The 27,141-nt window shown below is 35.3% G+C and overlaps 1 protein-coding gene across 1 annotated transcript in view; it reads right to left on the bottom strand.

Annotated features, from left to right (window-relative positions):
• Gpdh1 (Glycerol-3-phosphate dehydrogenase 1) overlaps positions 1 to 27,141 on the bottom strand; it is a 77,585-nt gene that overhangs the window by 36,280 nt on the left and 14,164 nt on the right. The window contains exons 2-5 of the mRNA XM_090385617.1: positions 25,521 to 25,573; positions 17,778 to 17,955; positions 4,538 to 4,678; positions 1,370 to 1,511 (exon numbers count right to left, since the gene is read on the bottom strand). Of these exons, the coding sequence (XP_090241743.1) occupies positions 1,370 to 1,511; positions 4,538 to 4,678; positions 17,778 to 17,955; positions 25,521 to 25,567 (508 nt within the window). The 5' untranslated portion in view covers positions 25,568 to 25,573. The remainder of the gene's footprint in view (positions 1 to 1,369; positions 1,512 to 4,537; positions 4,679 to 17,777; positions 17,956 to 25,520; positions 25,574 to 27,141) is intronic.

Raw genomic sequence — 27,141 nt, 5'->3', positions numbered from 1 at the left:
GTACACTTTTCAGTTTAGGGAGGTCCCTAAACTGAAAAATATCAAAAGGGGCTAGGTATGGCGAGTAGGTTGCATATTCACACAGGGATGGTTTTTTTTTTTTTTTGGCCAGAAACTGGTGAACAGAGAGCACAGTGTGCTTGGGCATTGTCTTGATGGAGCATCCACCATCCATCCACAATTCAAGTCGCTTCCTTCAAGTAGCCTTGTCAGAACTTCAGTGTAGTGTGTTTGACTGACAGTCTGGTTTGGTGGGTCATAATCAGCCATAATAATTCCTTTAACATTGAAGAAAACAAGAGGCATGGTTTTCATTTTGGCATTCTTGCTTTTTTTGGTCCTGGGGGATTTTGTCTTCCATTACATTAACTGGCTTTAGTTTCTGGGTTATACTGGAACAGTCAACTTTAGTGCAAGTAATTACAGTACTCAGAAAGTCTGGATCTTTAATTTTTTTTCAAAACAATCTTCACAAACTTGGAATTTTCTCATTCTTTGATCTTCATTCAAAGTTTTTGGCACCATCTTGGCACACACCTTTTCTCATGCAATCATTTCTAGGCAACGTCCTCACCCAGTCCACATTTTCTTTAGTATTCATGGATACTGGATGTTCATCATCTTCTACAGTCTCTATTCTTTCTAAAAATCGTTTATGCCATTCAAACATGTGAGCTCTTGACACAGTATCTTCCCCATAAACTTGACATAACTCATACTTTCAGTTGGCATTTTCTTTAGTTTTTGTTAAAAATTTGAGGTTGATTTGCTGTTTGACTCTTCTCTGTCATTTTTCTGGCAAACTACAAAAGCAAGGTAACAAAAACTAGCTCACTACAAAGCAAACAAGTGTGTTGGAACATGACATGACATGACTTGGCAGACAACTACAGAAGGAGTTCAAGGTTAGCTGCTGTGCCTTTGTTTCACAGGTGGTGCTTGGTGTGTGATGGCTGCTCATGCTGTCTCGTTATTTAACAGCCACACCTTGTATATTATTCAGAGCAATAGGGATCTTTTGTATACCAATCAGGGGCAAGACATGACCAATTATATTTTATAAACTTAGAAAATTTCATTACAAAAAAACTAACACTTTAATAATCCAGTTTTCTAAATTTATTATGAATCAGAATCATACCTTCAAGCAGTAAAAGAATACTTCAAACACTATTTATGCATTCTTTATCATTTTTATTATTATTTTTTTGGAAATATTTTATCTTCTTAAATTCTGTTGTACTCCTATTAAGTTAAACATCTTTTCCTACCTTCCAACCCATGGAGGTTGTACCATCAGGAAACTGTGGTAATCACAAAACATTTTCACATGATACTAAGCTAGAGAAAGTATCTATAAAGAGCATACCAATAGTAGCTTCGCAAAATTGTCCATCAGCTACCTCTCCGGCAAGGTTGGCTCCCATAAGAACACATACTGGTATATTCAACTCTTCTGTAATTACTTCTGATATTAATTCCACACCTCCATTTGGTGAAATATCAAATCCCTGAAATTTAAATATCTTGCAATCAACTTTAATAGTTTAAGTTTACAATAATGTGGAAATCTATCATGTAATGTATTAGATATAAGCATAATGACAGAAACAGATCAATCATAATAATTCTTTTTAATTTAATAAGAAAAGCAACCAATAATTACTTTAAAGATATCAAACTGTCAACTTAAAACTTTACTATTCATTTTAAATATAGTAAAACTCATAATTCAAATTAATTTCAGCAAAATGCCAATGAAACTTTCCATGAGAAAAATCTTTTAAATAAATCTAGAAACAGGGGTAAATTATAGCAAGATGACAGTTGCATTATCCTTAAAAGGATTATGTTGAATCAAGAATATCAACAGAACAATTCAGCTTTGCATAAAACTTTCAGGTTGCTAAGAGAAGAAATGACATTCAGTTCATATATTGGCTAAAAGGTAACATCAATGCTTCTGCACGAATAATTACATTAACACAAGCTTCAAGTTTATTTCTACAACTTCATTTTTTTTTTTTTTTAAAGATGCTCAATATTCCACACACAGATACACATATTGGTGTCTGCATCTGCAAAAATCATAACTCTGTGTTCCTCTATGGTAGGTAGCTTACAAAGGATGGCTTACAAACTTGAAGTTGTTTTCCATATCTAGTTGAAAACTACTTTGAACAGCAGTCACAAATTGATTGTCATCAATCAAAAACAAGTTTGCCATCACTGCAGATTAACATCTTTACATTTTTCACTCGGCAGTTATCAGTACCCTTGGCAGGGGATGTGACAGATAAAACCAGATAATATGAAAAAAATTGATGTTTGCATCAATGAAATGTGCCGTATTCATTTTTATATTATAATTCATGTATCAGGATGGACCTAATTGTGAGTCATACTGAATATGGGGAAGAAGAACCCATCAATCGAAAACAAGTTTGCCATCACTGCAGATTAACATCTTTACATTTTTCACTCGGCAGTTATCAGTACCCTTGGCAGGGGATGTGACAGATAAAACCAGATAATATGAAAAAAATTGATGTTTGCATCAATGAAATGTGCCGTATTCATTTTTATATTATAATTCATGTATCAGGATGGACCTAATTGTGAGTCATACTGAATATGGGGAAGAAGAACCCCCCCCCCCCGAGATATGATTAAATTCTTTATTTTGCTTCTCACATTCATATTAAAAATGGTGCCTCTGTAGCCAGGTGGGCAGGAGCAGCAGTGCATAGCACATGCTTCTTGATTAGACCGGGGTTCGAGCCAGTGACCACCAAATACGGAGGATGCGGAAAGGTCAGGGAATGACCACCGCATATCCCCAGAGCAATATGGCCTTGGTTGCTAATGCTCCTAAAACCAAATAACAAACAAACAAACATATTAAAAATAAATTAAATGATTAAAGAAACTTCACAGAATCTGGCATACCTCCAGGTAAAGTAAAATTACTACTTTGCGTATGTGTTGAATACTAAATGTGTAATCACCGTACTAATCCTCAATATTTATAATATGCATTCTCAAATATCTTTAAATGCAGCAGACTTTTCAAAACCATTACCAAATTAAATCATCATAAAGCAGTACTTCATATCTTACTTTGGTATAGTTTGTTTGTTATTTGGTTTTTAGGAGCATTAGCAACTAAGGCCATATTGCTCTGGGATATGCAGTGGTCATTCCCTGACCTTTCCGCATCCTCCGTATTTGGTGGTGATGGGCTCAAACCCCGGTCTAATCAAGAAGCGTGTGCTACGCACTGCTGCTCCTTCCCACCTGGCTACGGAGGCACCCTTTGGTATAGAAGATTAGGTCAACTTATATAGTACATTTTACAAAAATATACAGCAAGGAATTAGTCAAAAATCTGACTAAAGAAAACCATTAAAAGTTTTATTTATGGCGATCTAATTCTGACCTAACTAATCCGTCTCTGAACAGATTAGTTACCATTAGGTCGGATTTTGTCCACTTTTATAACACAGAAATCAAGTATAAGCTGCACAATAAAATCAGTTGTTTTATTTCATGGCTGTACATACATTTCTATCATAACAATTGCTTAATGTTACCATTTTTACATTTGCAAGTCACACTGACAACTATATTTTCATACACAAATTTTCATCATGAAACTCAAAGTCAGTCAATAAACTCTCAAAACACTAGTTCAGTAAGAACCGAAGTTAAACCAAACTACTGGAGTTTGCACCATTTTGTGCAAACATACACCAAGCAAACAGGTACCACAGAGTTTCACAATTCATGGAAGCAGCAGTGTAAAACGATGAAATACTGAATAATCAACTTTTTGCAGTGGATACCAGACAAGCACTCAAATAATAAATGAAAACCCATGGTTACAAGAAATAACCAAAATCAAATACTTGGCAGAGTAGGTGTTCTACTTATCACAGCTTACAATGAATATGGCTAGCTACGTATTACAACATCATGAGTGAAGATGACAATTTAAAATTATCTATATGAATGAATAAGAAAAGTTATTATTTGATGCTTAAAAAAGTTATTATTTGATAACTTTTCTTATTCATTCATATAGACAATTTTAAATTGTCATCTTCACTCATGATATTGTAATACGTAGCTGGCCATATTCGTTGTAGTATTTGATTTTGGTTATTTCTTGTAACCATAGGTTTTCATTTATTATTTGAGTGCTTAAGTTCTGATATCTCCAGTGAGTAGAACAGAGATGCTGTTCATTGTTAAGATTGTTAAATTTAAGCAAGGAACAGAAAGATATTCTGAAATTAAATAAACTGTTATGCATGATATTGTGATTGAAAGTGGTTTTAACCTTACAATAGAAGCAGTGAATATTCTGATTCTTTACAATTTTATATTCTAAAAGTATGTTTATAAAATATACCTCGACTAGTTGATTAAGCATAAGAGATATTGATGGATTATTTGATTTTCATAGCTTGCTATGATATTCAAACGGAAGATTCCTCTTTTGGATACATCACTATAATTTTAAAACATTACTTACCTTTACAAGAGAAACGGCAGTTGCTGTAGACTTTATTTTACCTGCTAGTGGTTTACATGCATTCCTAATAAATTTATGGGGTAAGACAAAGACAAGGATATCAGCATCCTTAGCTGTTTCAAATACATCTGTGACAGCAACCTATATAACCATAACAAAACAAAGCCTGATAAGTTTAAAAAAAAAATTAAACATTTTTTAATATTTTTTTTGGATAGAGTATAAGTAACATTCCCAAACAACATAATTATTAATAACAAATATTCTTTTCACTGTTCCCTGCCCCTTCCAAAAAAATAACCTTATTATTCTATGGCTGACATTACTCAACTTGAGATTGATATTTTGTTCCATATTTATCAATCTGAATCAATATAACTTGACATAATCATAAAAAATTAACTTTCCATTAATCTGTACTAATATGAAAGAAGCTATAAAATTATAATCAGTCATTAAATAATGAGGGCATAACATATGCACTGACTTGAACAGTCATCTGATCTCAGAACCTATTTTATCTAACAGATATTCAAGATATTCATCCATCATCTCAGTAGGTACACATTGTGAAATGTATATTACTGTTAGAGGAGGTCATACTCTATCAATGTCATTTTTTTTCCAGCTGAATTTGTTTTATATAAACCATTCAGCAGATTTATTTTGCGTATATTTGTTTAATATCAAATTTGCAGATGAACCCGTACACCAGCAAAAGGAATATTACAAACAAACTCAGGGTCAATTTCAAGTACCGAATTTAAAACTTAGTGATGAAACTACATCTTTACATCCATAATAAAGAGGCCACAAATAGGATATAAATTTTTCCACTGGAAGTAGAGTTAAATGGAGACCAATGGACAGACAGATGGACGGGGTGAAGACACCAGGAATTTTATGCACATACAAGCATGCCTAAAAATTAAAAAAATAATAATAAATAAATAAAAAAAAAAACTGTGAATAATAAAAGAATTGTTACATAATAGTTGCATATACATAAAATGTATATGCAAGAATAAAAATAGTAAAAATGTGAAAATAATTATGTATAAATGAAATAAAAGAGTGCTGTATAAAAGCACATGTATACATGTGAGAGTTGTTTCTATTAGCTGCCATTCTAATGAAACATCAGATTTATTTTGAAGCTTTTATTATTTAAAGATATGAATTCTATGAAGCCATCTCAGAATGGGTTTAATCACAGCACTAAGGAGCTATAACACATTTCTTGTTTAAAGACAAACAACTGAAAGACCCAATTAAAAAATCCACAGGTTATATTTTCATGGTTTTGAGATAACCACGTTTAAGTGAAACTTTATCTCAAATCTTGGTTATCTTTGATTCTTCAGCATCAAATAACAAACAAAACTTTAATACAGCCACTCCCTGATTAACATAAGGGTTGCGTTCTGCAAACCTCTATGTAAGGTGGAATTTCCCCTATTCTTGTGCAGCACTCACAACTGTGTTCACTGAATTGATTGAATCAAAAAAGAAATGTTCGACGAATATGTGAATAGAATTATTTATTGCATTTATTAAATTTTTTATCTCATGCACAGGAAAAATTACGAAAGCGTGCAATTTAAAAATTTTAAAATTATATGATTACAAAAAAAGAGGAGACAGGCATAGTGTCAGTAAGTTTTACCTCTCGAGCACCGTTGCCAGAATCAATGTCTTCAGCTGATAAGTACGCTGCCGCTGCGGAGGTTGGGGACCGTGGAGATTTAGAAAGGGTCGGTGTTCAACCTTACGAAAGAACATATTAATGGATGACTGGACGGTGGCTTTTTTCTTTTCATCGTAGATTTCTTTGTAGGAAGCAAGCATATCATTCACACCTCTGTTAGCTTTTAAGAATCTTTTGTTGTCAGGGTCCATCTTATCAAACCTTGCCGTTGTCGATGCTTGTTTTTTTTTTTTTTTTAAGGAGCATTAGCAACTAAGGCCATATTGCTCCAGGATATGCAGTGGTCATTCCCTGACCTTTCCGCATCCTCTGTATTTGGTAGTGACGGGCTCGAACCCTGGTCTAATCAAGTGTGTGCTACGCACTGCTGCTCCTTCCCACCTGGCTATGGAGGCGCCTCCATTGCCGATGCACTTTTACAAAATGCCAATGCCATCTATGGTGATGAAGCGTCTCAGCTCCTCATTTGATTCATCTTGAGCTTTGTCAGCATTTTCTTCTTTCACTATCACTGCCTGCAAGTCAATAAGTCCTTCGTTAGATAATAACCCCAGGGGCTCATTTTTGGTGAGTATGGGCTTGGCACACCCAGGGACCTGAGCTGGATATCATCATTCTTCTCTTTATGTTGTGATTCCTTTTTACTTCTGTCTCTCTCTCTCTCTCTCTGTAACTCAAGGATTTTTTTTTGGCTGGTGCAGCATAAGCCTCAGGCTTCCTTTCACCATATGGCTGCTAATAATAATTCCTTCTCTTCTTCCTCTATTAACTCCCCCACATCTTTGGCAACAACCTCCAACTGAAGTAGCTCTGCAACCTTTACAACCTTATCTGTAACCTCTTCATATGATTCGTCTTTTTCAAACCCTTCAAAGCCTTTTACGAGCCATGGGCATATTTTCTTCCATGTGCCATTTAAACAACTTTCAGTAATTTCTGCCCAGGCCTTATTAACATTTAAGATGGTGTAGTAAATATTGTAAGATTTCCAAAAGTCTCTTAACGTAAAATTTTTCTCACTGTCTACTGCATTGTCTGCAGTAGACAGTGAGAAATTATTATTTATTTCGAGTTTCTAGAGAAATTATTAGTTATTTCAAATTTATTATTATTAATATTAATAAATTCGAAATAACACCCTGATCCATAGGTTAGATGAGTGAAGTCTTCTTTCGCAGTTGAAATATGACTCTCATGTTCAAATTGAAATCATCTAAATGCATAGGATGTCCAAGAGTATTATCTAATAGAAGCAAAATCTTGAAAGGAACGTTGTTGTCGTTATAATATTTTTCAACTTTGGGAACGAAGCAGCATTTAAACCTGTCCTCAAAGAGATATTATTATCCATGCTCTCTGGTTCGATCGGAAATGCACGGGTAGGGTGGCTTTATTGATGCCCTTAAATGCACGAGGATTTCCAGAATGGCACATAAGCAGTGGTATTAATCTCCCGCTGCATTAGCCCCAAGCAAGAGCATGGCCCTATCTTCTGAAGCCTTGAAACCTGGCATTGTCTTTTCCTCTTTGGCAATGTATGTTCGATCCAGCATTTTTTTTCTAATACAGAGCAGTCTCGTCAACATTAAAAATTTGCTGCATTGAATAGCTGCCTTCATCAATAATTTTTTCCAACACATCACAAAATTTCTCTGCAGCTGCAGAATTGGCACTGGCGACTTCACCACGTACTTTAAATGTTTTGGAATTAGCATGATGCTTGAACCTATTAAACCACCCATTGCTTGCCATGAACTTGGCTTGGGGTTCGCCATACTTATCCTTAATATCTTCATAAATACTTCTTGCTTTTGCTGAATGGCCATTGGACTCAGGGGCACTTGCTTCTGAATCTGATTTTCCATCCGCATTATTAATGTGGATGGAAAATCAGCTGTTCCATCTTCGATATAGCACCTGAACGCAATTTTGCGATCACTGTTGATCTTAAATGCGTTGATCCTTTAACATGTTCTTTTATATGTGCACTGTCCCTTCACTGTAGTCACTGTTGAAGCGGTGAGACCTAATTCCGTGCAATAGATAAACTTTGTCCTGCTTTGTACTTCTTAATAATTTTCATCTTCATTTCTAAATTAATTTTGTTTTGTTTCCTGGCACTGCCAGCACTTGCACTTTCCGTTGGTTGCTTTCCTTTCTCCATTGTAATATGTAAATAGGAATGAAGAGAAGTTTCTGAAATTTTTTTTAATTTTTTTTTTTTTTTATGATTGAAGATTTCAGTGAAGGGGAAACACATTTCACCATAATAACATAAAAACCCACACAATTGCAGTTATCGGGATTATCGCAAATACAATAAGATCAAGTTTACTACCCGTTTATAATAGATTGCGCTAACAGAAAAGCTCAATAAACAGGAAACTGCAAATTGTTTTATTGTTTTTTGGTCGTGACCTCCAGAAACGTGCTTTAGAAAAATATCACAAAGGCACTCAAAATTCATTCTTATAAGGGGAACATATGATAATGATGAAAGTGTAGTGTAATTTCCATTATAAATATGACCTTTTAGAGAGATAAACAGCTCAGTAACATAGCGAAATTTTCAATTTCCAAGGACTTGGAATGAATTACAAAAAAAAAATATGTTATTGGGTTCACATTACAATATTTTCACAATACTTCCATTTATCTCTACAGATGCAAAATACATTTCCATATTTTTTTCAATTTCCCCCGGCCGGCAAAAACTTACGTAAAGTCGCATTTGCATAAGTTGAGTATTATGTAAGTCGGGGAGTTCCTGTACATGATTTTATGTAAGAGAAGCGTGTATACATATTGAATAGCTATTGGAATACAGGGTTTGGCAAAAACAACTACCCATTTTAAAAATGAAATGACTACTGTTCAAACTGGAAAAGATATTTGTTATTATAGTTGTAGCACCATTCTGTTGATCGGCATTATGTTCATGAAGGTGACATGGAGGTATTTATGAAAGCAACAGGTTTTTGGCTTCCTAATATCTAAAATTTTGTTTACTTACATATCCATTCAAATGAAAGTGAGCCTCATCCCTCATGATTAAATAACTGATTAAGTCTGGATAATTATTCACCCTTTAAATCAAGATACAATACCTGATCTACACTTAAATTTAATACGTTCAATTCTCAATTGATAAATTGCAGATATGTTTCAGGAATGCATTGTAACGTTGTTCTAATTATTCCAATATCTGTAGACCTCACATCCATTCAACCTAGAGGTTTCACACCTGCCACAGACTACTGTTCTGAATTTGTAAATCTAATGTGTTGTGGTCTTTCGAGTTGGAACACTGCAATTTCTTTTAATGCTGAAGGTGTCTAAATTCATATTGAGTACTCACAACAAATTTATGAGATTTAAAATAATGTTTAAACAACAAATGCATGATGTTTATTTGACCACCACTACATTTTTACTGGATACTTTATTGCACTCTACTTTAGGACACAAATAGTACTGTCCCTACTTCAACCATTAAGAAATAGCACTCACAACCCTGTATACATAAGAATGAGAGGTTGCCTCTGAATTGTCAAATATGATTCATGGAATTTAAAATAAAATTTCAAAATTTTATTGAACTGAATTTTAGAATTTTTAAAACTGTGCAATTAGAACAAGCAAAGTTATTCCATTGTGAACACCAGGCTTACAGAATGTTATAACTAATACGTTTAGAACTGGAACAACCCCTTTTAGCAGGTATATTAGCATTAGCATTAGTAGAGGCATTTGATGCAAGAAAGAAAGCTTATGCAGCATCAGCCAAAAAAAAAAACCACTTCCACTTCACCCCTCTGTTCGTTCAAAATACCTGTCCAGCTGAGCCTTAAACTTATTTAGGCTATCAAATTCCACGACAAGAGATGGAAGTCTGTTCCACCAACCAACCACCTGCTGGCTAAAGGCAAATTTCTGCACGTCTATCCTACATCTGTCTTTCCTCAATTGGAATTTACGCCCTCTCAGGTGATTATTCTGAGCGAGAGCAAGAATCCCATCAGCATTGAGCATGCTCAAACCATTCAAGGCTTTATACACCTCTATCAGATCACCTCGCTGGTGACTAGTCTCCAGACACTGTAATTTGCAAAATTTAAGCCTTTCTTCGTAAGAGCACCCCTTTGTTCCATTCACTAATCTTGTGGCCCTTCTCTGTACTCGTTTCAGCAGCTCTACATCCTTCTTGAAATGAGGCCTCCAGACCTGTATACAGTACTCTAGGTGTGGCCTGACAATTGCCTTATACAAGGGAATAATCACCTCCTTATCCCTGCTAGAAAAATTCCTATATATCATTGACAATACACAATGAGCTACTCTTGCAGCCCGTCTGCACTGCACAGAGAACTTCATATCTGCCTGCACAACCACACCCAGGTCCCTTTCATTCTCTACCACTGTCAGTGTAGTACCACAGAGTTGATACGTTGCTCTGGGGTTGCTGTTTCCCATGTGTAGTACTTCACATTTGTCAATGTTAAACTTCATTTGCCACCTCTCAGCCCATCTGCTCAACCTTTCCAGATCCTGTTGCAGCAGCATAGTGTCAGTAGTGTCCTTGACAACCCTGCCCACCTTTGTATCGTCTGCAAATTTCAACATTAAGCTTGATATACCCTCATCAATATCATTTATGAATACAGAAAACAATAATGGACCCAACACTGAGCCCTGAGGGACTCCACTAATAACATTAGTCCACGACGAGCAGTGTCCATTGATTACCACTCTCTGTCTTCTCCCCCTCAGCCACCCCTTTATCCACAGCAGCAATTTGCCTCCAATGCCACACTGCTCCAATTTGTGCAGCAGTCTTCCATGTGCAACAGTATCAAAAGCCTTTCTAAGATCCAAGTATATAATATCAAAGTTATTCCCTGCATCCAGTTCCTTTGTGACTGCATCATAGTATCCAATCAAATTGGTCAGGCAAGACTTCCGCTTAACAAAACCATGCTGTGTCCGAGCTATAGCTGAAGTCTTGTCTAAATGATCCTGCAGTGCTTCTTTAACTAGTGCCTCCATTAATTTTCCTGGAACAGAAGTTAAACTCACATGTCTATAATTACTTGTGTCAGCCTTTGATCCTCCTTTGTGAATTGGGGTGACATTTGCACATCTCCAGTCTGTGGGTACCTCCCCTGAGTCCAGGGAAGCTCTCATAATTATGGCTAAGGGTTTGCTTACTTCCTTTGCTGCCTCCTTTAATATAACTGGATAGATCCCATCCACCCCGGGTGCCTTTCTTGTGTTTATCTTCAACAATTTCTCCTCCACTTTACTCTCAGTTATTACAAGATTCTCTAGCTTACTGCTAGAGTTGAATACACCTCTGGCTTTCCCCTCGCTAAATAACTCCTCATGTGTGAATTTCGATGCAAAATATTCATTTAGTTTGTTAGCTACCTGAGCAGGATCATCAACAGTTGACCCATCGATATCAAGTGGACCAATCTGATTCATCCCCTTCCTTCTAGAGTTTACATACGTAAAGAACTCTTTGCTGTTTTTCTTTGCATCCCTTGCCAAAGATTTCTCGTAATCTGTCTTCGTCTGCCTAACCTCCTTTGTAACTTGGTTACAGATCAACTTGTATCTATCATAGGCTTCTGTGTCATGTGTTAATTTGTATGTATCCCATGCATGTTTCTTCTCTGCCATATGCCTCATCAGTTCATCTGACATCCATTTAGGCCTAAACCTTAAACAATATTTCTTAGTAGGTATGTAAAGCCTAGTAGCTTCCAAGATAAGTTCTTTGAATGCTTCCCATTTTGAATTTGCTGTTGGTAACATCATCAGTTGGTCCCACTGTATAGAATTTAAATACTGCCTCAGTCCTTCGTAGTCATGTTTACGAAAGCAATAATGCTTCCCTTTACCCCTAATGGTAGTTACCTCTTTGAGTAAATCCCACTTCAGCACACTGTGATCACTGTCACACCTAGTCGTTCATTTATCTGCAGATTCTTAATGCATGAAGAATCACTGCTGATAATCAAATCAAGAGTATTCCTCCCTCTAGTTGCCTCCCGAACATGCTGAGGTAGAAAACAATCATCCAATAAATCCATAAAAGCCTTGCTAGTGTGTGAGTGACCAGCCCCCAAATTCCAGTCAATATCTGGGAAATTAAAATCTTCCATTATAAGACTCTCTGATTTACTGGCCCACTATTTCCCTGTACAGTTTCTTATTATACTCATCAGAGTCATTAGGCCTATAGCACATTCCTACTCTCAATTTTGATCTTCCAATGCTTATGTCACACCAAACTGACTCGACACTGCACTGTCCAGCGATGTCCACTGGCTTCACTTCCTTGGATTTTATGTATTTCTTAACTAATAGCATAACCCCTCCTCCCTTCCTTTCCAGTCTATCCTTTCTGTAGACGTTGTACTCCCCAAATTCCACTTCTGCATTCCTTATATCTGTGTGACACCACGTCTCTGATATCCCAACCATATCTGCCTTTGATGTTTTGAGCAATACCTCAAATTCATTTACTAAACTCCTAGCATTGGTGTACACGCAAGTATACATGTACCTATTTCTATTCTTAGCTACCCTAACACAACCCGTGTATTTACTTGTACCGCAATGACTCCTGGCAGTCTCTGAAATATCCTACATCTTGTTTTTCAGGCTTCTGTTCATTCCAATAGAAGCAGTGCAAGAATCTGTTTCACCTCTGCGAGTGGCTACTGTTAATCTATTCATCTTTGTCTCCCCCCAAGCTAGCAGTTTTCCGACCCACCTAACACTGCCTCAATAGCATCAGCAAATATTCTTGCACCCTTTCTATTTAAGTGTATCCCATCCCTGTAGAAGCAATCTCTCCTGTTAACAAGTACAGTCCAGGCTGAAAAAAATTCTACCCCTTGCACAATCTTTCCAGGACTGAATTGATCGACAAGGCTCTCATCATATACTCCCTCCTATAGTGATATACTCCCTCCCTCCTATATTATGTATGTTATCATGAAATGCAATGAACAAAGTGTTTTACAATTATCTGCCATGTTCATTTATTTTTATTCTCTTCCATTACAAAATACTGGCTATTCCAAAATCTTTGTTTCAAGACCTGGTACACCAAGCCAAATTATGCAAATCAACTACCACAACACCCAATCTAATCTTCTTTCATCATGAAATTCTCTTACAAAAATTAAGTCTTAAAATATTTAAGCTAACCAAATCTTCTTTTAACAACAACCTACTCAATGACCAGTAATAAAAACTGTGCACTAAATTCCATTCAAGTCATTGATACAAAAAATGGTGGGAGTTGGGCCCTTTCAAGAAGCCTCACAGCCAAAGTCATAGATTTAATTTGACGTTTTGCAGAGGCAATTTAATATCAAAACTCAAACCAGTAAGATTAATGCAGAATGCATTCTTGAAAGGCTTATCCATACTTTAACAGAAATGAGCTTCCCCCTTATTTTAACAGTTTTGAGTAACACAGGGCCAATGAAAAATCATGATGTAAAGCCACACCGTATGGCAAGTTATTTCATTGTGGAGTTTCAATGTGAGCTTTTACAAAAATGGCAACTATTGACGGTGAGATTGTGGTAAAAGTAGAAATGAGCCTTGTCTGTTTTAGCACAACACATAGCAGTGATTATTCATGCATTAAGAATTTGCAGATAAAGGAACCACTGGGTGACAGTGATCACAATGTATTCATGTGGGAATTACTTAAAGATGTAACTACCATCAAGGCTAAAGGGAAAGGCTATTGCTTTCGTAAAGGTATCAGACAGTTTTTAAATTCTGTACAGTGGGATCAACTGATGTTACCAACGTTAAATTAAAAATGGGAAGCCTTCAGGGACTTAATTTTGGAGGCTACTAGGCTTTTCATTCCAACTAAGAAATACTGTTCAAGGTTTAGGCTTAAATGGATGTCAGATGAATTAATGAGGCTCATGGCAGAGAAGAATGTATGGGATGCATATAAAGTATCAGGTGACACAGAAGCCTATGGCAGGTATAAACTAGTCTGTAATCAAGTCACAAAGGAGGTCAGGCAGGTGAAGGCAGATTACGAGAAATATTTGGCAAAGGATGCAAAGAAAAACAGCAAAGAGTTCTTTACTTATGTAAACTCTAAGAGAAAAGGGATGAATCAGATTGGACCACTTAACATACATGGGTTGACTGTTGATGATCATGCTCAGGTAGCTGATAAACTGAATGAATATTTTGCATCTACATTCACACATGAGGAGCTATTCAATGAGGGGAGAGCTAAGTGATTTTGCAATAACTGAGAGCAAAGTGGAGGAGAAATTGTTGAAGTTAAATATAAGGAAGGCACCTGGGATGGACGGGATCTATCCAGTTATATTAAAGGAGGCAGCAAAGGGAGTAAGCAAACCCTTAGCCATAATTATAAGAGCTTCCTTGAACTCAGGGGAGGTCCCCATGGACTGGGGGTATGGAAATGTATCACCAATTCACAAAGGGGGTTGAAATGGTGACACTAGTAACTACAGACCTGTTAGTTTAGCTTGTGTTCCGGGAAAAATAATGGAGTCACTGGTTAAAGAAGCACTGCAGGATCATCTAGACAAAACTGCAGTAATAGTTAAGACATAGCATGGGTTTGTTAAAGGGAGGTCTTGTCTGACCAATCTGATTGGATACTATGATGTGGTCACAAAGGAACTGAATGCCAAAAATAATTTTGATAACATATACTTGGATTTCAGGAAAGCTTTTGATACTGTTACACATGGAAGATTGTTGTAAAAATTGGAGAGGTATTGCATTAAGGGTAAGTTGCTACAATGGATAAAGGGATGGTTGAGTGGGAGATGACAGAGTGGTAATCAATGGACACTGCTATTCGTGGACAAATGTTATTAGTGGAGTTCCCCAGGGTTTGGCGTTGGGCCATTGTTGTTTTGTATATTTATCAATGATATTGATGAAGGTATATAGGTTTAATGTCTAAGTTTGCAGATGATACAAAGGTTGGCAGGGTTGTTAACAACAGTAAAAACAGTATGCTACTCCAACTGGATCTAGATAAGTTTGGAAAATGGGCTGAGAAGTGGCACCTGAAGTTTAACATTGACCAATGCAAAGTACTGCATATGGGTAGCAATAACCAAAGAGAAATGTACCAACTGGGTGGTACTACACTCAGGGAAGTGGAAAGTGAAAAAACCTGGGGGGTAATTGTGCAGTCAAATATGAAGTTCAATGAGCAGTGCAGATGGGCTGCCAGGGCAAGTCATGGAGACTTGTCAATGATATATAGAAATTTTGCTAGCGGGAACAGGTTGGTGATTATCCCATTACACAAGGCAATGGTCAAGTCACACCTAGAGTACTGTGGAGGTCTCATTTTAGGAAGGATGTAGAATTGCTAGAATGAGTACAAAGAAGGTTTGTTTGTTATTTGGTTTTTAGGGGCATTAGCAACTAAGGCCATATTGCTCCGGGAATATGCGGTGGTCATTCCCTGACCTTTCCGCATCCTCCGTATTTGGTGGTGATGGGCTTGAATCCTTGATTAGACCCCGGTCTAATCAAGAAGCATGTGCTATGCACTGCTGCTCCTTCCCACCTGGCTACGGAGGCGCCACTACAAAGAAGGGCAACAAAGGGATGCTCTTACCAAGAAAGGCTTAAGTTCTGCAAATTGCAGTGCCTGGGAGATAATCTGATTGTGTATAAGGCCTTGAAGAGGTTGAGCAAGCTGAATGCTGATGAGATTCTTCCTCTTGCTCAGATTAAGAACCTGAGGGGGCACAGATTCAAACTGAGGAAAGACAGTTGTAGAATAGATGTATGGAAATTTGCCTTTAGCCAGCAGGTAGTTGGATTGGTTGAACAGATTTCCATCTTTTGTTGTGGAAGTTAATAGCCTAAATAAATTTAAGGCTGAACTGGGCAGGCATTTGGAATGCATGGAGGGGTGAAATGGGAGGGTTTTTTTTTTTTGGATGATACTGCATAAATTTGCTTTCTTACATCGCATGCCTCTACTAATGCATTTAGGGAAATTCCGACCAACGTAAAATTCGACTTGCATAGTTCCAAGGAACCCAACCCTTACGTAAGTCAGGGAGTGTCTGTATTATCTTTTAATATATTTCGTATATTAAAAGATAATATATGAAATATTTTAAACACATATCATACACAAAGGACAGAATTCATGGAATACCTGGTGGACGAACACACTGCTTGGAAGGTATACAAGTACACCAAGTCACTGGATTCACATAGACGGTAATTCAATATCAGTAGGGATAACCGTTGTGAGTTAACTGACTTTGAAAGAGATAATAGTGGATTCCCGAAGCATGGGTCACTCTATCATGGAGGTGATACAGAAATTGCACAATCTCCATTTGAGAGTATCAAGAGTGCATCGGGAATATGCTATTTCCGGAAAAACATCTCATCGTGGACAGCACTGAGTGGAGAAAGGGGGTGGATGAACGTGGTCATCGACATCTGTCTCACATTGTTTCAGCCAACTGGAGAGCAACAGTGGAACAAATCACCCCCAACTTCAATGAGGGAGGTGCCAGAAATGCCTCCACGAAGACCATCAGGTGATCATTAGCTGCAATAGGTTATGGGAGTCGCAGACCCACCAGAGTCCCATTGCTAACATGACAGAGGACTCTACACCGCAACTGGGTGAAAGAACGTTAACAATGGACCTTGGATGATTGGAGACTGGTCCCCTGGTCAATTAGTCCTGTTTCCAGTTATTTTGAGCAGATAGGAGGGTGCATATCTGGCAGAAACCACAAGAAGCTATGCATCCGTCATGTCAACAAAGAACTGTTCAGGCAGGTAATGGTCTGGGGTGCAGTCAACTGCCACACATTGGGACCTCTGGTATGTCTAGATGCAACTCTGAATGGTCCAGGTTACGTGTCCATCCTTGCAGACCATCTGCATTTCTTCATAGTCATCTTGCACCCACAGATCAATGGACTCTTCCAGCAGGATAATGCACCTCCCCACAGAGCCATAGTGACTAGAACATGGTTCGAAGAGCATTCTGCAGATTTTACCACTATAGAATTGCCTCCCCGTTCCCTGGTCATGAACCCTGTGGAGCATCTTTGGGATGCTGTAGAAAGGTCCGTTCAAGGTTGGGATCCTCCATCCAGGAATGTGACGGAATTATGGAGAGTGGTGCAGCAAGCATGGATGGAAATACGTGTGGAACGCTTTCATGAACTAGGACTCAATGCCTCGCCATGTGACTGCCCTTATCCAGGCGAAAGGTTTGCCTACCCATTACTAGGTAGGTATCCTATGATATCTGTCCACTCAGTTTCCATTATCTTTTATCTTCAGTAGTTACTCCTGAAGAGAATTACATAAGAACTAAAATAATGCAGCATGCTATGACACATGAATTTAATACTTTTAAGGGTATAACTCCATTTTATAATTCGTAACAAAAGTAGTTCTGGGAAAAGTAAACAAGAATGTGAATATATGGAACATAATCACACTTACCACATTAGTAGGAATTTTATACTTTGGTAGATATTTAACATTTTCATGTATGGTATTAATTATTTCACTGAGTTTCCTTCCATCTACCTCTTCTTCAAATACATACATTCTTACTTCATCTTCAAAATAATCAAATTTTTTGACATTTGTTCCAATGATTCTGGCTATTGCAGTACCCCTAATTAAATAAAAAATCATAAGTGGCTTATACCAGATATGTTTAATTTGAAAGTGAATTTAATAAGTTGATACATAACCTAAGTAAATCAATAATAAGCAAAATAAAGTATAAACAAGTATATTCATATATAGGATGTTTCAATTAAAAGGCACCAAAATATAATCTTATTTATTTTTAGATTGCTTATTGTCTAGACTTTTCCCCCTTTTCTGGAATTATTTTTAACAATAATTTAGAAATTTAAATTTAGCAATTGTAAAATCTAACAAATTTTAATTCACTTAAAATTTGTTAGTTTTACCAATTGATAAATTAATTTTAGTCAACGATTGGCATTTTCTTAATGGGAAAATTGTTCCCAGCCCTCAGTTTAGCCTAAAACACCATTGGTATACTTTTGAAATGAACATAAACTGATTTTATTTGAAGTAAAAACAAAACAAACACGGTGGTTATAATGTGAGGTGATGCAACCTGCCCTCAGAGCCAGCAGTTCTACCCAGCAATATGCATCCTAAAGAGTGAGCATCACAAATAACTGTGGTGGTGATTGTTTTTTTTTTTTTTTTACCTTTCTCAATAAAATCAGTTTGAATATTTCAAAAGTACACTGATGACATTTTTAGGCTAAACCAAAAGTGGGGAACAAAATTTCCTATTGAGAAAAAAAACTGCTGATTACACAAAATTTAAAAAATCATAAAATCTAAATGGTAACACTTCATCTAATTTCAACATCAAATTCAAAAATTTCAGTTCAAATATCACAAAGATGGTCCAGAAAAAAAGTGGCCTAAACCTAGAAATAGCAATAGACCTGGTGCCTTTTAATTGACGTACCCTGTATACATAAGGGTCCAAAAATAAAGTTACAATCATGTTTTTTTTTTTTTTTTTATTTACTAATTTCAACAAGTAAATACTATTAAAGTTAAAACATAACCGCACAATTTTTCTTGAAATTTGGGCTAGGGTAAAGAAAGCCAACACAAGAACCACGGAAAACTTACCGGATGAACTGCTTTCCTGCTACTGCAGTCTCTCCCTGCATTCTCGGTAAACAGATGGTGCGTGTTATCCATTATCAGTAGTGGCAGTAGAAGTTGATAACGATGTATTGATTAGTTTTTTTCTCATTATTAAAAGCAAATTATTGGAGTTCATGAGTGTTTTCATGGCTGAAATTTACTCATCAGTACACCCTCCAGACTGCCTGTCTTAGGGCGTTTTCTTCCCCCTTTCCTGCTGTTTTAAAATAGGAAAACTACTTCTACTGCCACTACCATGCACCATCTGTAGAAGTCATTTTCCTATTTTAAAACAGTGGGAAGGGGGAATAAACACCCTAAGACTGAGGCAGTGTGGAGGGTGTACCTGTAAGTAAATTTCAGCCACCAGGATTACACTCATGAACTCCAATAACCTGCTTTTAATAATGAGAAAAAAACTAACCAATACATAGTTATCGACTTCTACTGCCACTACCAATAACATGCATCGTCTGTTTACTGAGAATGCAGGGAGAAACTGCGGTAGTAGGAAACCAGTTTGACTGGTAAGTTTGTTGTTGTTCTCGTATTAGCTTTCTTTACCTTCGCCAAAATTTGATATCTAGAAATAAGGGGGGCGATAAAAGTGCACTCAACAGCATAACTCATAATATAATTCTGAGAAAGGAGGCTGTTCTGGATTTTTTTTATTATAAATAAATAAATAAATAAATATATATATATATATATATATATATATATATATATATATATATATATAAAATGATACAAATGCAACGAAATTACTGAAAGTCTGAGTAAAGAGGAATGAGAAATTAATTTTAAAATTTTTTATAAAAATATATATAAGACTGGGTTATGGATCTGGGGTACTATGATAAACATAGAAAAAACCAGCAACCATAGTGAAAAATAGACAAAAAGGTAATTATCAGTGTATTTGTGTATTTGGTAGGGGAGTTCAGCTATCAGGTGTAATAACCATGGAAGAATTGAGAGAACCTGTATGCTAAAAAACAAATTATCTGAAATAAAATAAAATGCAGTTAATGTAATTATTGTAAGTACCTAAAGCTGTGGGTTCTAGGACTTTAACTACTTCGTATGATGATCTGCAGCAAAAATCATAGGAGCCACTGCAATAAGCCAAGTCTCTGTTTCTGTTATGATGCACACATAAAAGGTATGCGTATACATCATAGCCGACCCAACAGAGACCACAAGGAAGAATAAAAGAACTTTAAAAAATAAAATTAAAAATGGGGGGGGGAGGGAGAAGGTGTGAATTCTTAAACAGATGAGGCAAAAGCCAGCAGAGGGAGAAACAAAAACTAACATAGTAGTGTGGAAAAGACACTAAACTTTGTAATAGAAGAAAACAAGTAGGCGACTGCAGAGAAATAAAATGTAGTAAAAAGAACAGCAGAAAGTAATTGGAATGGAGGTGAATAAAATAGTGCTCTGGCTGTCTGGGGTTGCAAACCCGTACCACAGTTGGTCCCTGGACGGATGACTGGACAATTGCCTCATGTTTAAGTCAATAATGGCAATGTTAAAGAAATCAAAATAATATTTTTAAGATCAAAAATAAAAATAAATGTAAACAATAACGAAGACGGGACAAGACAAATGACATAATGCCCCGTGTCATTTGTCTTGTCCTGTCTTCGTTATTGTTTACGTTTATTTTTGATCTTAAAAATATTATTTTGATTTCTTTAACATTGCCATTATTGACTTAAACACGAGGCAATTGTCCAGTCATCCGTCCAGGGACCAACTGTGGTACGGGTTTGCAACCCCGGACAGCCAGAGCACTACTTTATTCACCTCCATTCAAATTACTTTCTGCTGTTCTTTTTACTACATTTTATTTCTCGTGAGCAATTAGGCTGGCCAAAAGCAATATCAAGATACTATTTCTCTACTATCGCTACTTGTTTTCTTCTATTACAAAGTTTAATGTCTTTTCCACACTATATTGTTAGTTTTTGTTTCTCCCTCTGCTGGCTTTTGCCTCATCTGTTTAATTGCTCACTTCCCTGTCACACAGGTACAGTTCCTGTTTCTGAATTCACATCTTCCCCCACACCCCACGGGGCTACTTCAACTGACATATATACACCGCACTTGAACACTCAGCTCTCTCCTTTAGTCATCACTGACTTTTAACATCTTCCGGTCCATACAGACAGTAAGTTTTCGTATTTTGCTCCATCTCTTAGATTTCATATTTCAATCTCCTTTTTACACAGGATTCTATTGGCATGAACTTATTTATTATTATTAGTTTTTAAATTTTATTTATTCTTTTATTATTCCTCCTGGTCTCTGTTGGGTCGGCTGTGATGTATACGTGTACATCATAACAGAAACAGAGAGCTGGCTTACTGTGGTGGCTCCTATGATTTTCGCTGCCAACTCCCAGATGAAGTAGTTCAAGTCCTAGGTTTTGGTTTGGTTTTTTTTTTTTTTAGGAGCATTAGCAACTAAGGCCATATTGCTCCGGGATATGCGGTGGTCATTCCCTGACCTTTCCACATCCTCCGTATTTGGTGGTGACGGGCTCGAACCCCGGTCTAATCAAGAAGCGTGTGCTACGCACTGCTGCTCCTTCCCACCTGGCTACAGAGGCGCCTTCAAGTCCTAGAACCTACAGCTTTAGGTACTTACAATAATTATATTAACTGCATTTTATTTCAGGTAATTTGTTTTTTTAGCATACAGGTTCTCTCAATTCTTCCATTGTTATTACACCTGATAGCTGAACTCCCCTACGAAATACACTGATAATTACCTTTTTGTCTATATATACACATATATTTTTTATTTATTTTATTTTTTGACTAAAACAGCAGTGACACTATCATCTTTACTTTGAAATTTTTCATGTATTTTTACATTTCTTATGCCAAATTATTTTTTGGAAATAATTAAATTAAGTAGTGTTTCTTACCAATTGAATTAAAAAGTTGCATCTAAATACAGTACCCTTTATTACCTTTCCCATATTTTATGAAACATGGAAAATTTTGTGTATTTGTCTTTTCTTTGGCATCATACCTCTGATTTGAAGATCATTATTAAATATAGTTGGTAGAATTATCCACCTTGCAATCCTGTACAGTATGAAAATTTAAGAATCTGTTTCTCTTAGAACTTGTTTGTTATTTGGCTTTTAGGAGCATTAGCAACTAAGGCCATATTGCTCTGGGGATATGTGGTGGTTACAGGCTCGAACCCTGGTCTAATCAAGAAACATGTGCTATGCACTGCTGTCCTGCCCACCTGGTTACAGAGGCGCCTCTCTCACAACTATTGACAAAATTTTTGGTAAAATGAATGCCACAGAAACAATATTTAGTATAACAAATCACTTCCCATCTCCTGCCAATTTACAATGTTGTTATTTGTTATTTAAGTGTACATTGTTATTTAAGTGTTTCATTTTAAATCATTGTAACAAATCATTTAAATCATATATCACTGTAACAAAAATATCAGTTTAGTACAATAAAAATTCATACTGCTACAAAATAATATAACTATTATAATGAAATTTGTTAAAAGAAAATCCTTAAACAATACAACATGCAATTTTGAACATCTAATCTTTAGCATCTAGCAATGCTGCAATGATTTATTAACTGAGCAGTTAACTGCCTATTCAAGATTAGTGATTTTTTGATCTGTCTGCCTTCCTAAAGTCTTATTAGAAAATGGCTGGGTTGTTTGCACAGAATATATATTTAGTGAAACATACTGGTAGATGACGCATGAGCACAGAAATTATGTTCATTTACATTATGCCTTCTGGAAGTTGTTCTTATTACAGTTTTATACATTTGAAGAGACTGTAGTTTGATTATTATAATTTTTTTTTCTGGAAGAATTAATGTTAAAACACAAAAGTTAAATTTTTCATTAAAAAAATTTAAAATTGAATTTAATAAGCAAATTTCATTACAATTATTTTATAATACATAACATTATCCTGACATTTTTTTATTGTTTCACTATAATAAAATTTCATTATAATTAATATTTTGTTCACATGCATGAATTTATTATACTGATATTTGACTGTACTAGTTGTTGGAGTGCATTGCATATACAAACAATAGATCCATTCAGAACTGCACTCTGTACTATCAGACTAAATGCCAAAACTAATAATGCATGGCTGGTGGCAACAATTAAAAGATTTCTCCTATGCAAATGCTACCTACAGCACAAGCTCTTGACATTGACTTCTTTTAATAACAAATGCAATACACAACTATAACAAACTATCCAATATCCAGTAATAATGATTGCGTACTAAACTCCATCTTCGTCATCAATGACACTTACCAAAAAAATAAAAAAATAAAATAAAAAAAAGCATTGAAATTAAGATATTAAAAGTTCTTTATTATAAAAAAAAAATACATAAACATATGATATATGAAGTCTACACATATTTATCTGTTGCAAATACAAAATGGGATGGAGTTGCTACACTCAGGCTAAACATGAGCAGAGCTACCAATACCAGATTTTAAGTGATACTGTTAAATTTGAATTGATATTCATTTATCTTAAAGTCTACAGGTGAGAGATGCTCATCGCCCAGAGCCAGATGACTTCAAATGACCCATGGAACTTATCCATTCCCTAAATTAATCTTTGATTTTTACATTATGCTTGGTATGTTTTACAAATTTCTCTGGCATGTGGTGTATACTGATAAGCCTATTACTGTATTCTACCAAGGCCAGAATCAAATTTTAATGTGAGTGATTGAGAGAGCGAGCATGTGTAAATTTTCCTTATTTCATCCTTTACTTTTTCTTTCATTTATTCTATTTTTGTTATTTCCTTTTATTTGCATCATCATTGTAATCTATAAACGCCTACCCTACAGCTATGATAGGATATTACAATAATGGTTTTTGCCATAAAGATCTTTATCTTACTGAAAGACATTGCTAAATCAGTTTAGATTCACACCACATACAAAACAAAAACAAAATGATTTAAATGATGCACCTAATATGGAATGTATCATTTGGTTTGCACATTCTACAGATTTCATGCAAAATCTGATAACAATATGTTAATTAGAGGCAAAAAAAAAAACAAAAAAAACTTCAAAACAGAAATTTAGAAACTTTTAACAAAAAATAATTAAATAGTGAAGCTCTAGTTTTACTGCTTTCGGCAAGAGAGACAGAAAAACTAAGTAGTTAGGATGGTAGATAAACAAATAAATAATAAAGAAATAAATTGTCTGCATTTGCAAACCCAGCGAGTTGACAGCTATGCATGCATTTATACACACACAGGCTTAAAAGAAAAAAAAAAAAAAAAAAAAAAAGAAAAGGAAATGCAGACAACATCATTTGACCTTGAAAGGCAGTACTGAGGGTTGATTTGTTTTCCCCCTAGTTGCTATAGTCAGTGCCTGGTAAATACCGCTAATCTATACTGCCATTATTTGGACATTTGTATTATAATAACATTAATGCAAAAAAACAGTAGTTTAGAACCCTCATGTTCATTTGATCTCTTCAAGTCAGAACTGTTCTCTGGGTTATCTCCCAATGGAAAGTACAGTGCATTGTGGTTACTGAAATTAACATTGATTAACACAGACAGCACAGAAATAGGAAAACACCAAGTACTTTGTGATACAATACAACTCTATAGGAACCTATTTCAGAGCAAGCATCACGACATTAATACTGCAATTTTTAATAACTGTACGATGCAAATTCTATAAATTTTTCAAACCTTTATGAAAAGAATGTAACCAGAATAACTTTTTTTTAATACAAATTTTTTCACAACCTTTTCATTAGCTTTACCACTAGAAGTCTGTTCAGAATTGAAAAATACTTTAATTCATTCTGTAACATACATTACATCCTGCTAAAATGTGGCATGAAAATTAATGCATCAATCACTACAAAATTCTAATCACTACAAAAAACAAGTCGGCCAACTTATGAAAATGAAAATTTTCATAAGTTGCTGCTTATGAAGCAGCTTTCCTTTCACGTTCAATCCTTTCATGTTCACAAACTAATCTTAGTTCATCTGCTACAGATCTTGCACGCTGCACATTAATTTCATTTATGTGCACATTAATTTCATAAGCAGCACAAAGCTTGCATATTAATTCTTCTTGCATGATAAGTTGAATTTTGATAAAAATTCAAGTTTGGAGTTACCACAAAAATAAATTTAAAAAATTTCATTTTCAAAAAAGATAACACAGACAGGTATCAGACTCCAATGTCAGCTGTCTGGAATTTGGAACCACTGATGCAAAAGGGGATGAGCAGGTCAGCAGCACCACTGATTACTTATTGAATAAGCAATGTCACATTTGAAACAGCATGACTGATTAGCCACTGTTGAATCCACAGTGTGCAGGATACTACACTTGTAGACCTGGACATAACAAGAAGAGTAAAAATATTTTATTGCACTGTTCTTTGTAAGTAACTAAAATACACCTCAGTTAAAACTCAGATTTAGGATAACAAAGGTGAAACTACTTCTTACCAGTTTCCAGATCCAATCACAGCAACCCTTGTCTTCTGAGAAGCCATACCTAACTGCCAAATAAATATCCAGTATTTATAAGCAATCATTTGTAGAATTTAATAAGAACAATAACAAAAGAAAAAAAATTTCCTAATCAAGAGTTATAATGTTAAAAAATGATAGCAGTCAAGAAGTCAAGTCTACTATGTGAAATAATACAAAGACTTTATTAATTTAAACAAATTAATGTAAATTAATTTTTAAACTTAAATGAAAATATGTTTGCATTACACAAAACATTAAACTGCATATATCATTATACCACTGAAAAAATAAAAACAAAAGTCACAATCCAGAGAATTAATACCTGCAAGATACCACAATTCTCATTTAAATGAACCACTTACTCAGCACTCACAGGCCAGCCGAGAATATTAACATGAAAGGGTAATAACTGCAATTCCATTCCCTAATCAGCATGACTGCATATACAATAGTCTTATGAAAATAAGCATATTATGTTTGCTACAAAATGATATATAGCTTTAGTGTGTTAATATATAACTTAAGATAAGTTATATATTAAATTATCTTAGGTTATATATTAACTTAATATATAAGAGAAGTGCAACCCATATTCAGAGTCAGAAGTGCAACCCACATTCAATACTCAAGTGTTTGTTACGAGTTCCAAGTGCTATCAACTTTTACATGTTCATAGCATTAAATTCACATGAAAATATAAAGGTAATACTTGAAGGAGATACTAAATTGCATAAAGTTTCAATTTAAAATTCATTCATAAATAATATGATTGTGCACTGATGTTGAGTGAAACAACCAATATGGAAATTAACAATTAAAATGAGATTAAATTAACTCTGCATTTTGGAAGCACCAAGTCATTTACAAATTACATTTGCATATGATGCAAGAAAGCAAGCTTATTGCTGATGCTGAATAAGCTTGCTTTCTTGCATCATATGCCTCTACTAATGCTAATGCTAAAATCATGGAATTTTGAGAAACCCTACATCCAAAACATTCAATATAATATATATTCAGTATGTTATTCACTGATGAAATTTCTGAATCCACTTTGGTATTCTATTATCAAGTAAATTCTTAAATGACAAATAAAAAAATAAAAAAGCACACTACAAATTTGAACATTTTTTTACTTGCCTTTTCAGAACCAACTTGATAACAGAATTCCACAGGTGCCTGAAAATAAGTAATAGTTTGATATACTGAATGTTCTGTATGTACGTATTTGCAAAATTACAGAATCAATAAACAAATTACTTCTTTGAAAACATGCAGTTAAACATTATTAATTTAACTTTAAAGAAACAGTTTTTATGCAAGGATTATATGTGGGAATATTTAGTTTATTTCTTTCAATAATGGCACATGATGTATAGACATTAATGTAGTCTCTGAATACAGGAGAGACATTGATGGACCAGATGAATATCTGGGCATTTCAGGCTTAAATAAATCATAAATCTTGATAAAAGTTATGTATACTAACCTAGAATACTGATTATGTTAATTTATCTAATGGCAGATTAGGTGGTTGGTTTAATTTAATTATATTAAGTCAAGCTAATTATAAGGTAGCAAGTGCAAAACTGTA

The sequence above is a fragment of the Mastigoproctus giganteus genome, chromosome 1 (genome assembly GCF_048544385.1).
Source record: "Mastigoproctus giganteus isolate SK-2022 chromosome 1, ASM4854438v1, whole genome shotgun sequence".
NCBI lineage: Eukaryota > Metazoa > Arthropoda > Arachnida > Uropygi > Thelyphonidae > Mastigoproctus > Mastigoproctus giganteus.
Note: the sequence above shows the minus strand (reverse complement) of the source record. Positions and strands in the feature narration are given on the sequence as shown.